This window comes from Accipiter gentilis, unplaced genomic scaffold (genome assembly GCF_929443795.1).
Source record: "Accipiter gentilis unplaced genomic scaffold, bAccGen1.1, whole genome shotgun sequence".
Taxonomy (NCBI): domain Eukaryota; kingdom Metazoa; phylum Chordata; class Aves; order Accipitriformes; family Accipitridae; genus Astur; species Astur gentilis.
The window spans coordinates 25,146-39,000 of NW_026061170.1; the positions used below are offsets into that span (position 1 = coordinate 25,146).

The 13,855-nt window shown below is 61.8% G+C and overlaps 1 protein-coding gene across 3 annotated transcripts in view; it reads left to right on the plus strand.

Moving 5' to 3' along the window:
* The window catches only part of ATP2A1 (ATPase sarcoplasmic/endoplasmic reticulum Ca2+ transporting 1), a 36,170-nt gene extending 24,057 nt beyond the window's left edge, over nt 1–12,113 (plus strand). Inside the window, exons 17-23 of one of the 3 annotated variants that reach the window (XM_049797849.1) lie at nt 450–652; nt 2,929–3,014; nt 5,391–5,524; nt 7,206–7,323; nt 8,485–8,602; nt 11,869–11,905; nt 12,097–12,113. In XM_049797849.1, coding sequence (XP_049653806.1) covers nt 450–652; nt 2,929–3,014; nt 5,391–5,524; nt 7,206–7,323; nt 8,485–8,602; nt 11,869–11,903 — 694 coding nt within the window. In that variant the 3' untranslated portion in view covers nt 11,904–11,905; nt 12,097–12,113. The other 2 variants (XM_049797850.1, XM_049797848.1) reach the window with 2 other exon arrangements.
* Nucleotides 12,114–13,855: the final 1,742 nt, after the last annotated feature.

A 13,855-nucleotide genomic window follows, 5' to 3' on the forward strand; every position in this document is an offset into this window, starting at 1 on the left:
CCCCCACCCTCCCACTCCCTCCCAGTCCCTCCCAGTTCCCCCTGATGCCCCTCCCAGTCCCTCCCAGTTCCCCCTAACACCCCTCCCAGTCCCTCCCAGTCCCTCCTGACACCCCTCCCAGTCCCTCCCAATTCCCCCTGACACCCCTCCCACTCCCTCCCAGTCCCCTCCAGCCCCTCCATCTCCCCCCCCAAACCCCTCAATCCCCCTCCCAGTCCCTCCCAGTTCCCCCTGACACCCCTCCCAGTCCCTCCCAGTCCCTCCCAGTTCCCCCTGACACCCCTCCCAGTCCCTCCCAGTTCCCCCCGACGCCCCTCCCAACTCCTCCCACTCCCTCCCAGTCCCCTCCAGCCCCTCCATCTCCCCCCCCAAACCCCTCAATCCCCCTCCCACTCCCTCCCAGTCCCTCCCAGTTCCCCCGTCCCACCTTCCCCCGCCCCGTTCCCCAGCATCTTCCTGACGGCGGCGCTGGGTTTGCCGGAAGCGTTGATCCCGGTTCAGCTCCTTTGGGTCAACCTGGTGACGGACGGGCTGCCGGCCACCGCTCTCGGCTTCAACCCCCCCGACCTGGACATCATGGACAAACCCCCCCGCAGCCCCAAGGAGCCCCTCATCAGCGGGTGGCTCTTCTTCCGCTACTTGGCCATCGGCGGTGAGACATGGCGACCGTCACCGCGACAACTTCACGGGGTTGGGGGGGGGGGGAACGGGACCACCAGCCGGGAATGACACCGGAGACCTTCTGGGGGCGGGGGGGGGGGGGGGTTCCTTCTGGGAGGGAGCCGGCGCGGGGGGATTGGAGAACTCTACGGGGATGTCTGGTAGAGCGCCGTGGCGGTGGTCTCTTCTTGACCTCCGTGGTGATGTCTTGTAGACCTCCATGGTGGTTTCTTGTAGATCTCCATGGTGGTCTCTTGTAGGTCTTCGTGGTGGTGGTGTCTTCTAGACCTCCATGGTGGTCTCTTGTAGATCTCCATGGTGGTCTCTTGTAGGTCTTCAAGGTGGTGGTCTCTTCTAGACCTCTGTGATGATGTCTTGTAGACCTCCATGGTGGTCTCTTCTTGACCTCCATGGTGGTCTCTTGTAGATCTCCATGGTGGTCTCTTGTAGGTCTCCATGGTGGTCTCTTGTAGTTCTTTGTGGTGATGGTCTCTTGTAGACTGCCATGATGATGCTTTGTAGACCCCCATGATGAGTCCTTGTAGACCTCCATGGTGGTCTCTTGTAGATCTCCATGGTGGTCTCTTGTAGATTTTCATGGTGGTGGTCTCTTCTAGACCTCTGTGATGATGTCTTGTAGACCTCCATGGTGGTCTCTTGTAGATCTCCATGGTGGTCTCTTGTAGATCTCCATGGTGGTCTCTTGTAGATCTCCGTGGTGGTCTCTTCTAGACCTCCGTGATGATGTCTTGTAGACCTCCATGGTGGTCTCTTGTAGGTCTTCGTGGTGGTGGTCTCTTCTTGACCTTCATGGTGGTCTTTTGTAGGTCTTTGTGGTGGTGGTGTCTTCTAGACCTCCATGGTGGTCTCTTGTAGGTCTCCATGGTGGTCTCTTGTAGACCTCCGTGATGATGTCTTGTAGATCTCCGTGGTGGTCTCTTGTAGATCTCCGTGGTGGTCTCTTGTAGATCTCCATGGTGGTCTCTTGTAGATTTTCATGGTGGTGGTCTCTTCTAGACCTCCGTGATGATGTCTTGTAGACCTCCATGGTGGTTTCTTGTAGATCTCCATGGTGGTCTCTTGTAGGTCTTCGTGGTGGTGGTGTCTTCTAGACCTCCATGGTGGTCTCTTGTAGATCTCCATGGTGGTCTCTTGTAGATTTTCATGGTGGTGGTCTCTTCTAGACCTCTGTGATGATGTCTTGTAGACCTCCATGGTGGTCTCTTCTTGACCTCCATGGTGGTCTCTTGTAGATCTCCATGGTGGTCTCTTGTAGGTCTCCATGGTGGTCTCTTGTAGTTCTTTGTGGTGATGGTCTCTTGTAGACCGCCATGATGATACTTTGTAGACCCCCATGATGAGTCCTTGTAGATCTCCATGGTGGTCTCTTGTAGATCTCCGTGGTGGTCTCTTGTAGATCTCCATGGTGGTCTCTTGTAGATTTTCATGGTGGTGGTCTCTTCTAGACCTCCGTGATGATGTCTGGTAGACCTCCATGGTGGTCTCTTGTAGGTCTTCGTGGTGGTGGTGTCTTCTAGATCTCCATGGTGGTCTCTTGTAGATTTTCATGGTGGTCTCTTCTAGACCTCCATGATGATGTCTTGTAGATCTCCATGGTGGTCTCTTGTAGACCCCCGTGGTGGTCTCTTGTAGGTCTCCATGCTGGTGGTCTCTTGTAGACCTCCGTGATGATGTCTTGTAGACGTCCATGGTGGTCTCTTGTAGACGTCCATGGTGGTCTCTTGTAGATCTCCATGGTGGTCTCTTGTAGGTCTTCAAGGTGGGGGTCTCTTCTAGACCTCTGTGATGATGTCTTGTAGACCTCCATGGTGGTCTCTTGTAGACCTCTATGGTGGTGGTCTCTTCTTGACCTCCACGGTGGTCTTTCCTTGACCTCCACGGTGGTCTCTTCTTGACCTCCATGGTGGTCTTTTCTTGACCTCCACGGTGGTCTCTTCTTGACCTCCATGGTGGTCTCTTGTAGGTCTTCATGGTGGTGGTCTCTTGTAGACCCCCATGATGATGCTTTGAAGACCCCCGTGATGAGTCCTTGTAGATGTCCATGGTGGTCTCTTGTAGATCTCCATGGTGTTGGTCTCTTCTTGACCTCCACGGTGGTCTCTAGTAGACCCCCATGGTGGTGGCCCCTCGTAGATGCCCGTGCCGGTTTCTTCTAGCCCCCCCCATGATGGTGGTCCCTCGTAGACCCCGCCCCGCCGCCACGGTGGTGGTCGCCCACCCCGTCTCACCCCCGCGCTCTCTCCCCAGGGTACGTGGGTGCCGCCACGGTGGGCGCGGCGGCGTGGTGGTTCCTCTACGCCGAGGATGGGCCCTCCGTCTCCTACCACCAGCTGGTGAGTGCCCCGGACCCCGCCCACCCCACCCCGGTGACAACCGCGGGGTCCCTAAGGTGGCCACAAGGTCCCCGTGGTGGCCCCGAGGGCCTCGTGATGGCCCCGCAATCCCCGTGGTGGCCACAAGGTCCTCGTGATGGCCCCCCCATCCCTGTGGTGGCCTCAAGGTCCCCATGGTGGCCACAAGGTCCTCATGGTGGCCCCAAGGTCCTCGTGATGGCCCCACAATCCCCGTGGTGGCCACAAGGTCCCCATGGTGGCCCCAAGGTCCTCGTGATAGCCCCACCATCCCCATGGTGGCCACAAGGTCCTCGTGATGGACCTGCCACCCCCATGGTGGCCCCAAGGTCCCCATGGTGGCCCCAAGGTCCTCGTGATGGCCCTGCCACCCCCATGGTAGCCCCAAGGTCCCCATGGTGGCCCCAAGGTCCTCATGATGGCCCACCACCCCCATGGTGGCCACAAAGTCCCCGTGGTGGCCCCAAGGTCCTCGTGATAGCCCTGCCCCCCCCGTGGTAGCCCCAAGGTCCCCACGGTGGCCCCAAGGTCCTTGTGATAGCCCCACCATCCCCATGGTGGCCACAAGGTCCTCGTGATGGCCCCAAGGTCCCCATGGTGGCCCCAAGGTCCTCGTGATAGCCCCGCCATCCCCATGGTGGCCACAAGGTCCTCGTGATGGACCTGCCACCCCCGTGGTAGCCCCAAGGTCCCCATGGTGGCCCCAAGGTCCTCGTGATGGACCTGCCACCCCCGTGGTAGCCCCAAGGTCCCCATGGTGGTCCCAAGGGCCTCATGATAGCCCCGCCATCCCCATGGTGGCCACAAGGTCCCCATGGTGGCCCCAAGGTCCTCGTGATGGACCTGCCACCGCCATGGTAGCCCCAAGGTCCCCACGGTGGCCCCAAGGTCCTTGTGATAGCCCTGCCATCCCCATGGTGGCCACAAGGTCCCCGTGGTGGCCCCAAGGGCCTCATGATAGCCCTGCCACCCCCGTGGTAGCCCCAAGGTCCCCATGGTGGCCCCAAGGTCCTCATGATAGCCCTGCCACCCCCGTGGTAGCCCCAAGGTCCCCATGGTGGCCTCAAGGTCCTCATGATAGCCCTGCCACCCCCATGGTGGCCACAAGATCCCCACGGTGGCCCCAAGGTCCTCGTGATGGACCTGCCACCGCCATGGTAGCCCCAAGGTCCCCACGGTGGCCCCAAGGTCCTTGTGATAGCCCCGCCATCCCCATGGTGGCCACAAGGTCCCCGTGGTGGCCCCAAGGTCCTCGTGATGGCCCTGCCACCCCCATGGTAGCCCCAAGGTCCCCATGGTGGCCCCAAGGTCCTCATGATGGCCCACCACCCCCATGGTGGCCACAAAGTCCCCGTGGTGGCCCCAAGGTCCTCGTGATAGCCCTGCCCCCCCCGTGGTAGCCCCAAGGTCCCCACGGTGGCCCCAAGGTCCTTGTGATAGCCCCACCATCCCCATGGTGGCCACAAGGTCCTCGTGATGGCCCCAAGGTCCCCATGGTGGCCCCAAGGTCCTCGTGATAGCCCCGCCATCCCCATGGTGGCCACAAGGTCCTCGTGATGGACCTGCCACCCCCGTGGTAGCCCCAAGGTCCCCATGGTGGCCCCAAGGTCCTCGTGATGGACCTGCCACCCCCGTGGTAGCCCCAAGGTCCCCATGGTGGTCCCAAGGGCCTCATGATAGCCCCGCCATCCCCATGGTGGCCACAAGGTCCCCATGGTGGCCCCAAGGTCCTCATGATAGCCCTGCCACCCCCATGGTGGCCCCAAGGTCCCCACGGTGGTCCCAAGGGCCTTGTGATAGCCCCGCCATCCCCATGGTGGCCACAAGGTCCCCGTGGTGGCCCCAAGGGCCTCATGATAGCCCTGCCACCCCCGTGGTAGCCCCAAGGTCCCCATGGTGGCCCCAAGGTCCTCATGATAGCCCTGCCACCCCCGTGGTAGCCCCAAGGTCCCCATGGTGGCCTCAAGGTCCTCATGATAGCCCTGCCACCCCCATGGTGGCCACAAGATCCCCACGGTGGCCCCAAGGTCCTCGTGATGGACCTGCCACCGCCATGGTAGCCCCAAGGTCCCCACGGTGGCCCCAAGGTCCTTGTGATAGCCCCGCCATCCCCATGGTGGCCACAAGGTCCCCGTGGTGGCCCCAAGGGCCTCATGATAGCCCTGCCACCCCCGTGGTAGCCCCAAGGTCCCCATGGTGGCCCCAAGGGCCTCGTGGTTGATCCCGGGCTCCTCACGCTCCCCCCTTCCCATCTTGACCCTGCCTCCCAAATTCCCCCCGGTGACCCCACCCCTCCCCGCACCCCCGGGTCGCGGTGACGTGACGTCAGCGGTGACATCACCGCCGGCGTTCCCGCAGACCCACTTCATGCAGTGCACGGAGCACAACGCGGAATTCGAGGGTTTGGACTGCGAAATCTTTGAGTCGCCGGTGCCCATGACCATGGCGCTCTCCGTCCTGGTCACCATCGAGATGTGCAACGCCCTCAACAGGTAGGGCGTGGCCTTCCTCGTCACCGTAACCGTCGTCATCGTCAGCGGCGCCGTCCCCAACCCCACCGGCGTCGCCGTCGTAACCACCGGCGGCGGCGGCGGCGGCCCGGTCCCCCCCCCCCCCCCCCTCCCAGCGCCACCCGTAACCGTCGTCGCCATCAACCCCCCAACCTTCACGGCCAACCCTCTAACCTTCATCGCCACCGTCACCATCATCATCGCCCCCCAACCGTCATCATCGCCCCCCAACCGTCATCATCGCCCCCCAACCTTCATCACCGCCCCCCAACCTTCATCATCACCCCCCAACCGTCATCATCGCCCCCCAACCGTCATCACCATCACCGTAACCATCATCATCACCCCCCAACCTTCATGGCCAACCCTCTAACCTTCATCGCCCCCCAACCATCATCATCGCCCCCCAACCTTCATCATCGCCCCCCAATCTTCATCATCGCCCCCCAACCTTCATCATCACCCCCCAACAGTCATCATCGCCCCCCAACCGTCATCATCGCCCCCCAACCATCATCATCGCCCCCCAATCTTCATCATCGCCCCCCAACCGTCATCATCGCCCCCCAACCATCATCGCCATCACCCCCCAACCTTCATGGCCAACCCTCTAACCTTCATCACCACCATCACCATCATCACCACCCCCCAACCGTCATCATCGCCCCCCAACCTTCCTCATCGCCCCCCAACCTTCATCACCGCCCCCCAACCTTCATCACCACCCCCAACCATCATCACCATCGTCATCACCCCCCAACCTTCATCATCGCCCCCCAACCGTCATCACCGCCCCCCAACCATCATCGCCATCACCCCCAACCTTCATGGCCAACCCTCTAACCTTCATCGCCACCATCACCATCATCATCGCCCCCCAACCTTCATCATCACCCCACAACCTTCATCATCGCCCCCCAACCTTCATCACCGCCCCCCAACCTTCATCACCACCCCCAACCATCATCACCATCGTCATCACCCCCCAACCTTCCTCATCGCCCCCCAACCTTCATCACCGCCCCCCAACCATCATCACCATCATCATCACCCCCCAACCATCATCATCGCCCCCAACCGTCATCATCGCCCCCCAACCTTCCCATCACCCCCCAACCTTCATCACCGCCCCCCAACCATCATCACCATCATCATCACCGCCCCCCAACCTTCATCATCGCCCCCCAACCGTCATCACCATCACCGTAACCATCATCATCACCCCCCAACCTTCATGGCCAACCCTCTAACCTTCATCGCCACCATCACCATCATCACCGCCCCCCAACCTTCCTCATCGCCCCCCAACCTTCATCACCACCCCCCAACCATCATCACCATCATCATCACCGCCCCCCAACCTTCATCATCGCCCCCCAACCTTCATCACTGCCCCCCAACCATCATCACCATCATCATCACCGCCCCCCAACCTTCATCACCGCCCCCCAACCTTCATCACTGCCCCCCAACCATCATCACCATCATCATCATCGCCCCCCAACCTTCATCATCGCCCCCAACCGTCATCATCGCCCCCAACCGTCATCATTGCCCCCCAACCATCATCACCGCCCCCCAACCTTCATCACCGCCCCCCAACCGTCGCCGTCGCCGCCACCTTGCCGTGACCCCGCCCCCGCGGGCCGTGTCCCCTCTGCAGCCTCTCCGAGAACCAATCCCTGCTCCGCATGCCGCCGTGGGTCAACATCTGGTTGGTCGGTTCCATCTGCCTCTCCATGTCCCTCCACTTCGTCATCCTCTACATCGACCCGCTGCCCGTAAGGAGATGCCGGGGGGCTAGTGGCCACGGGGCTAGTAGCCACGGGGTTGGTGGTCACGGGGTTGGTGGCCACGGGGCTAGTAGCCACGGGGTTGGTGGCCACGGGGTGGTTGGGGGCCGGGGGAGTTGGTAGACATGGCCGTAGAGGGCTTGGTGGCCAGCGGGGGTGGTGGCCATGGGGTTGGTAGCCATGGGGGAGGTTTGGTGGCCATGGGGTTGGTGGCCGGGGAGGTTTGGTGGCCATGGGGGAGGGTTGGTGGCCATTGGGGTTGGTGGCCGGGGAGGTTTGGTGGCCATGGGGGAGGTTTGGTGGCCATCGGGGTTGGTGGCCATGGGGTTGGTGGCCGTGGGGCTAGTGGTTGTTGCCCTTGGTGGCCGTGGGGTTGGTGGCCAGGGAGGTTTAGTGGCCATCGGGGTTGGTGGCCATGAGGTTGGTGGCCATGGGGGAGGTTTGGTGGCCATCAGCATTGGTGGCCGGGGAGGTTTGGTGGCCATGGGGGAGGTTTGGTGGCCATTGGGGTTGGCCATGGGGGGGTTGGTGGCCATGGGGCTAGTGGCTGTTGCCCTTGGTGGCCATGGGGTTGGTGGCCGGGGAGGTTTGGTGGCCATGAGGTTGGTGGCCATGGGGGAGGTCTGGTGGCCATCGGGGTTGGTGGCCATGGGGTTGGTGGCCATGGGGGAGGTGGCCATGGGGTTGGTGGCCATGGGGCTAGTGGCTGTTGCCCTTGGTGGCCATGGGGTTGGTGGCCGGGGAGGTTTGGTAGCCATGGGGGAGGTTTGGTGGCCATCAGGGTTGGTGGCCATGGGGGAGGTTTGGTGGCCATTGTGTTGGTGGCCATGGGGTTGGTGGTGGCCATGTGGTTGGTAGCCAGGGAGGTTTGGTGGCCGTGGGGGAGGTTTGGTGGCCATTGAGCTGGTGGCCACGGGGAGGTTGGTGGCCGGGCGAGTTGGTAGACACGGCTATTGGCCGTAGAGGGGTCGGTGGCCATCATGGGTGGTGGCCACGGGGCGGTTGGCGGCCATCGGCATTGGTAGCCACGGGAATTGATGGCCGTAGAGGCGTCGATGGCCATCAGGGGTGGTAGCCGCGGGGCTGGTGGCCACGGTTGGCTTGCTGGGGGCGGGGTCCTATTTGCATCCGTGGCCCCGCCCCCTCCAGATGATCTTCAAGCTGACGCCCCTGGACCTGCCGCACTGGTTCATGGTGCTGAAGATCTCCTTCCCCGTCATCCTCCTGGACGAGGCCCTCAAGTTCATCGCCAGGAACTACCTGGAGGGTAAGGAGAAGCCCCGCCCCTCCCGGCCACACCCTCCCGGCCACACCCCCCCCCCCCAGCCCCGCCCCGGCCCCACCCTCACTTCTGGTCACAGCCCCGGCCCGGCCCGGGCCTCCATGGTCAACTCCGTGTTTCCGTGGTGGCCTCCCGTCTTCCGTCGTTGCTTCCCTGTTGCCGTGGTCACCTTCATATCGCGATTGTCCCCTCCCTATCGCGATTGTCGCCTCCATATCTCCATGGTCCCCTCCATATCTCCGTTGTCCCCTCCCTATCGCGATGGTCATCTCCCTATCGCGATTGTCACCTCCCGATCGCCATTGTCCCCTCCCTATCGCGATTGCCACATCTATATCGCCATTGTCCCCTCCCTATCGTGATTGTCCCCTCCATATCACCATTGTCCCCTTCATATCGCGATTGTCCCCTCCCTATCGTGATTGTCCCTTCCCTATCACCACAGTCACCTCCCTATCGCGATTGTCGCCTCCATATCACCATTGTCACCTCCCTATCGCCACGGTCCCCTCCCTATCACCATTGTTCCCTCCATATCTCCATTGTCCCCTCCCTATCATGATTGTCACCTCCCTATCGCGATTGTCCCCTCCCTATCACCGTTGTCCCCTCCCTATCGCGATTGTCCTCTCCACATCACCATTGTCCCCTCCATATCACCATTGTCCCCTCCCTATCGTGATTGTCACCTCCCTATCGCGATTGTCCCCTTCATATCTTCATGGTCACCTCGCTATCACCGTTGTCGCCTCCCTATCGCGATTGTCCCCTCCCTATCACCACAGCCACCTCCCTATCGCGATTGTCCCCTTCATATCTTCATGGTCACCTCGCTATCACCGTTGTCCCCTCCCTATCGTGATTGTCCCCTCCCTATCACCATTGTCCCCTCCCTATCGCCATGGTCCCCTCCCTATCGCGATTGTCCCCTCCATATCTCGATTGTCACCTCCCTATTGCCATTGTCCCCTCCCTATCGTGATTGTCCCCTCCATATCACCATTGTCCCCTTCATATCGCGATTGTCCCCTCCCTATCACCATTGTCCCCTCCATATGTCCATGGTCCCCTCCCTATCGCGATTGTCGCCTCCCTATCGTGATTGTCCCCTCCATATCTCCATTGTCCCCTCCCTATCATGATTGTCACCTCCCTATCGCCATGGTCCCCTCCCTATCACCATTGTCCCCTCCCTATCGCGATTGTCCCCTCCATATCTCCATTGTCCCCTCCATATCACCATTGTGCCCTCCATATCACCATGGTCCCCTCCCTATCGCGATTGTCCCCTCCATATCACCATTGTCACCTCCCTATCGCCATGGTCCCCTCCCTATCGCGATTGTCCCCTTCATATCGCGATTGTCCCCTCCCTATCACCATTGTCCCCTCCCTATCTCCATGGTCCCCTCCCTATTGCGATTGTCGCCTCCCTATCGCGATTGTCCCCTCCCTATCTCCATTGTCGCCTCCCTATCGCGATTGTCGCCTCCCTATCGCGATTGTCGCCTCCCCGTCCCGCCCCCCATCTCCCCGCCCCCTCCTCCGTCTCTCACCGCCGTCTTCTCCCCCCTCTCGTAGCGTAAAACTCTCGTGTCCTTCCATCGGCCTCGGCCACAGGTACCCCCCGACCCCGCCCCCCACCTGTCACCGTCACCCCACGTGTCACCGTCACCCCACACGTGTCACCGTCACCCCGCGTGTCACCGTCACCCCGCGTGTCACCGTCGTCACCCCACATGTGTCATTGTCACCTCACAAGTCACCGTCACCCCCCACGTGTCACCGTCACCCCCCACGTGTCACCCCACACGTGTCACCGTCACCCCACACGTGTCATTGTCACCCCACATCACTGTCACCGCACGTGTCACCGTCACCCCCCACGTGTCACCGTCACCCCACACATGTCATTGTTACCCCCCACGTGTCACCGTCACCCCACACATGTCACCGTCATCCCACGTGTCACCGTCACCGCACATGTCACCGTCACCACACGTGTCACCGTCACCCAACGTGTCACTGTCACCCCACACGTGTCACCATCATCCCACATGTCACCGTCACCCCACACGTGTCATTGTCACCCCACGTGTCACCGTCACCCAACGTGTCACTGTCACCCCACACGTCTCACCGTCACCCCACACGTGTCACCGTCACCCCCATGTGTCACCGTCACCCCATGTCACCGTCACCCCATGTCACCGTCACCCCACATGTGTCATTGTCACCCCACCTGTCACCGTCACCCCACATGTGTCATTGTCACCTCACACGTCACCATCATCCCCCACATGTCACCGTCACCCCACACATGTCACCATCACACCCCATGTGTCACCGTCACCCCACGTGTCACCCCACACATGTCACCGTCACCCCACACGTGTCATTGTCACCCCACATCACCGTCACCGCACGTGTCACCGTCACCCCACACGTGTCATTGTCACCCCACATGTGCCATTGTCACCTCACACGTCACCGTCACCCCCCACGTGTCACCGTCACCCCATGTGTCACCGTCACCCCACACATGTCATTGTCACCCCACATCACCGTCACCCCCCATGTGTCACCGTCACCGCACGTGTCACCGTCACCCCACATGTGTCATTGTTACCCCACACGTGTCATTGTCACCCCCCACATGTCACTGTCACCCCACACGTGTCACCGTCACCCCATGTCACTGTCACCCCATGTCACCATCACCCCACGTGTCATTGTCACCCCACATGTCACCGTCACCCCACACGTGTCACCGTCACCCCACATGTGTCATTGTCACCCCACATGTCACCGTCACCCCACGTGTCACCGTCACCCCACATGTGTCATTGTCACCCCACCTGTCACCGTCACCCCACACATGTTATTGTCACCTCACGTGTCACCGTCACCCCATGTCGCCGTCACCCCACATGTGTCACCGTCACCCCCCACGTGTCACCGTCACCCCCCATGTGTCACCGTCACCCCACGTGTCACCATCACCCCATGTCACTGTCACCCCATGTCACCGTCACCCCACATGTGTCATTGTCACCCCACGTGTCACCGTCACCCCACACGTGTCATTGTCACCCCCCACGTGTCACCGTCACCTTCCCCTCCCCCCCGTGTCCCCACCGCTGACATCACCGGGGGGGGGGGGGGAGGACAACGATTGGGTGCGGGGGTGGGGGGGCTGAGGTTGACCTATGACATCACACCGCATCACCACCCCCCCCTCCCCCCAACAGCCGACGCCGAGGACACCCGGAAGAAGCGGAAGTGACCCCCACCCCCGCCCCTTCGCCTCCGGAGCTGCTCGGAATCCCCTCCCCCCCCCCCCACCCTCCCTCCCCCCACGGCGCCGTGGGGCGGCCCCTCCCCCCACCGTGGGGCAGCCCCTCCCCCCCCCGCCGTGGGGCACCCCCCGGCGTCGCTTATTTATTGCCAATAAAGAGAAAATTCTCGGGATTTCCCGTTCCCCTCCCCCCACCCCCCCCACCCCACTTTGGTGGTTTTTTGGGGGAGGGGCGGGGCCACGAAAGGGGGAAGGGGGCGGAGCTTGGGGTGGAGGGGGCGGGGCTGAGCCAACATCCCCTCCCACCCCCCCAAAATCATCTTTGGGGGGGGGGGGTGGGGCAGGCAACAAAGGGTTGACCCCCCCCCAAATCAAATTTTGGGGTGTCGTTGCCCCATATCGACCCTTAATTTGGGCGTCCGGGCGTGTCCCCAGCTCTAATTGAGGGGCGGAGCTTAGCAAAAGGTCCCCGCCCCAAGGCGGGGCCGCTGGCTTGACCCCGCCCCCCCAGCTATGACCACCCCGACCCCCGTCGATTCGGGGCTCACTCGCCGCGACCCCCCCCCCAAAAAAAAAAAAAAAAAGAACATCCCGGCTCGGCAGGTCAGTGCGACCCCCAAGTATGGGGCGGGGCCCCACCCCACTTGGGGGTCACGGGGAAGGGCGGGGCCGGACGACGTGGCCAATCCCGGCCGGACTTTAGACCCGGGTGGGGGAGGGGAGGGCGGCGGGCCCGAGCGTGGAGGGGGGGGGGGAGGGGATGTGGGGCAGGATTGGGGGGTTGGGGGGGGCTCTATGGGGCAGGAGGGCGGGGATTGGGCGTGGTCGGGGGGGCGGGCAGGACCCCGGTGGGCATTCAGGGCAGCGGCGCCGCTCTGGCCCCTCTGCCGGGCACTCTATGGTCTCTAAGGGCGCCGGTGCCGCTCTGGTACCTCTTTCTCCGTCTCTATGGTCCTTTTGGGTGCTGGTGCCGCTCTGGTATCTCTTCTCCTGTCTCTATGGTCCCTGAGGGCACTGGTGCCACTCTGGCCCCTCTTCCTGGCACTCTATGGTCTCTTAGGGCACCGGTGCCACTCTGGTGCCTCTTTCTATGGTCCCTGAGGGTGCTGGTGCCACTCTGGCTCCTCTTCTCCTGTCTCTATGGTCTCTAAGGGCACTGGTGCCACTCTGGCCCCTCTTCCTGGCACTCTATGGTCTATTAGGGCACTGGCACCACTCTGGTGCCTCTTTCTCTGTCTCTATGGTCCTTTTGGGCGCTGGTGCCACTCTGGTGCCTCTTTCTCTGTCTCTATGGTCCTTTTGGGTGCTGCTGCCACTCTGGTGCCTCTTTCTCTGTCTCTATGGTCCCTGAGGGCACTGGTGCCACTCTGGCCCCTCTTCTGGGCACTCTATGGTCTCTTAGGGCACTGGTGCCACTCTGGTGCCTCTTTCTCTGTCTCTATGGTCCTTTTGGGTGCTGGTGCCACTCTGGCTCCTCTTCCCCTGTCTCTATGGTGTCTAAGGGCACCGGTGCCACTCTGGATCCTCTTGTCCTGGCACTCTATGGTCTATTAGGGCACTGGCACCACTCTGGTGCCTCTTTCTCTGTCTCTATGGTCCTTTTGGGTGCTGGTGCCACTCTGGTGCCTCTTTCTCTGTCTCTATGGTCCCTGAGGGCACTGGTGCCACTCTGGCCCCTCTTCCTGGCACTCTATGGTCTCTTAGGGCACTGGTGCCACTCTGGTGCCTCTTTCTCTGTCTCTATGGTCCTTTTGGGTGCTGGTGCCACTCTACCTCCTCTTCTCCTGTCTCTATGGTCTCTTTGGACACCGGCGCCACTCTGTCCCCTCTTCCCCCCCCCCAGGCTCCATGGCCGCCCCCCCGCCGGACCTTTGGGCCCTCCTCCCGCCCCACACGCTCCGATCGTTGGCTCGCTCTTGGTTGGAAGAAGACGCCCCAGC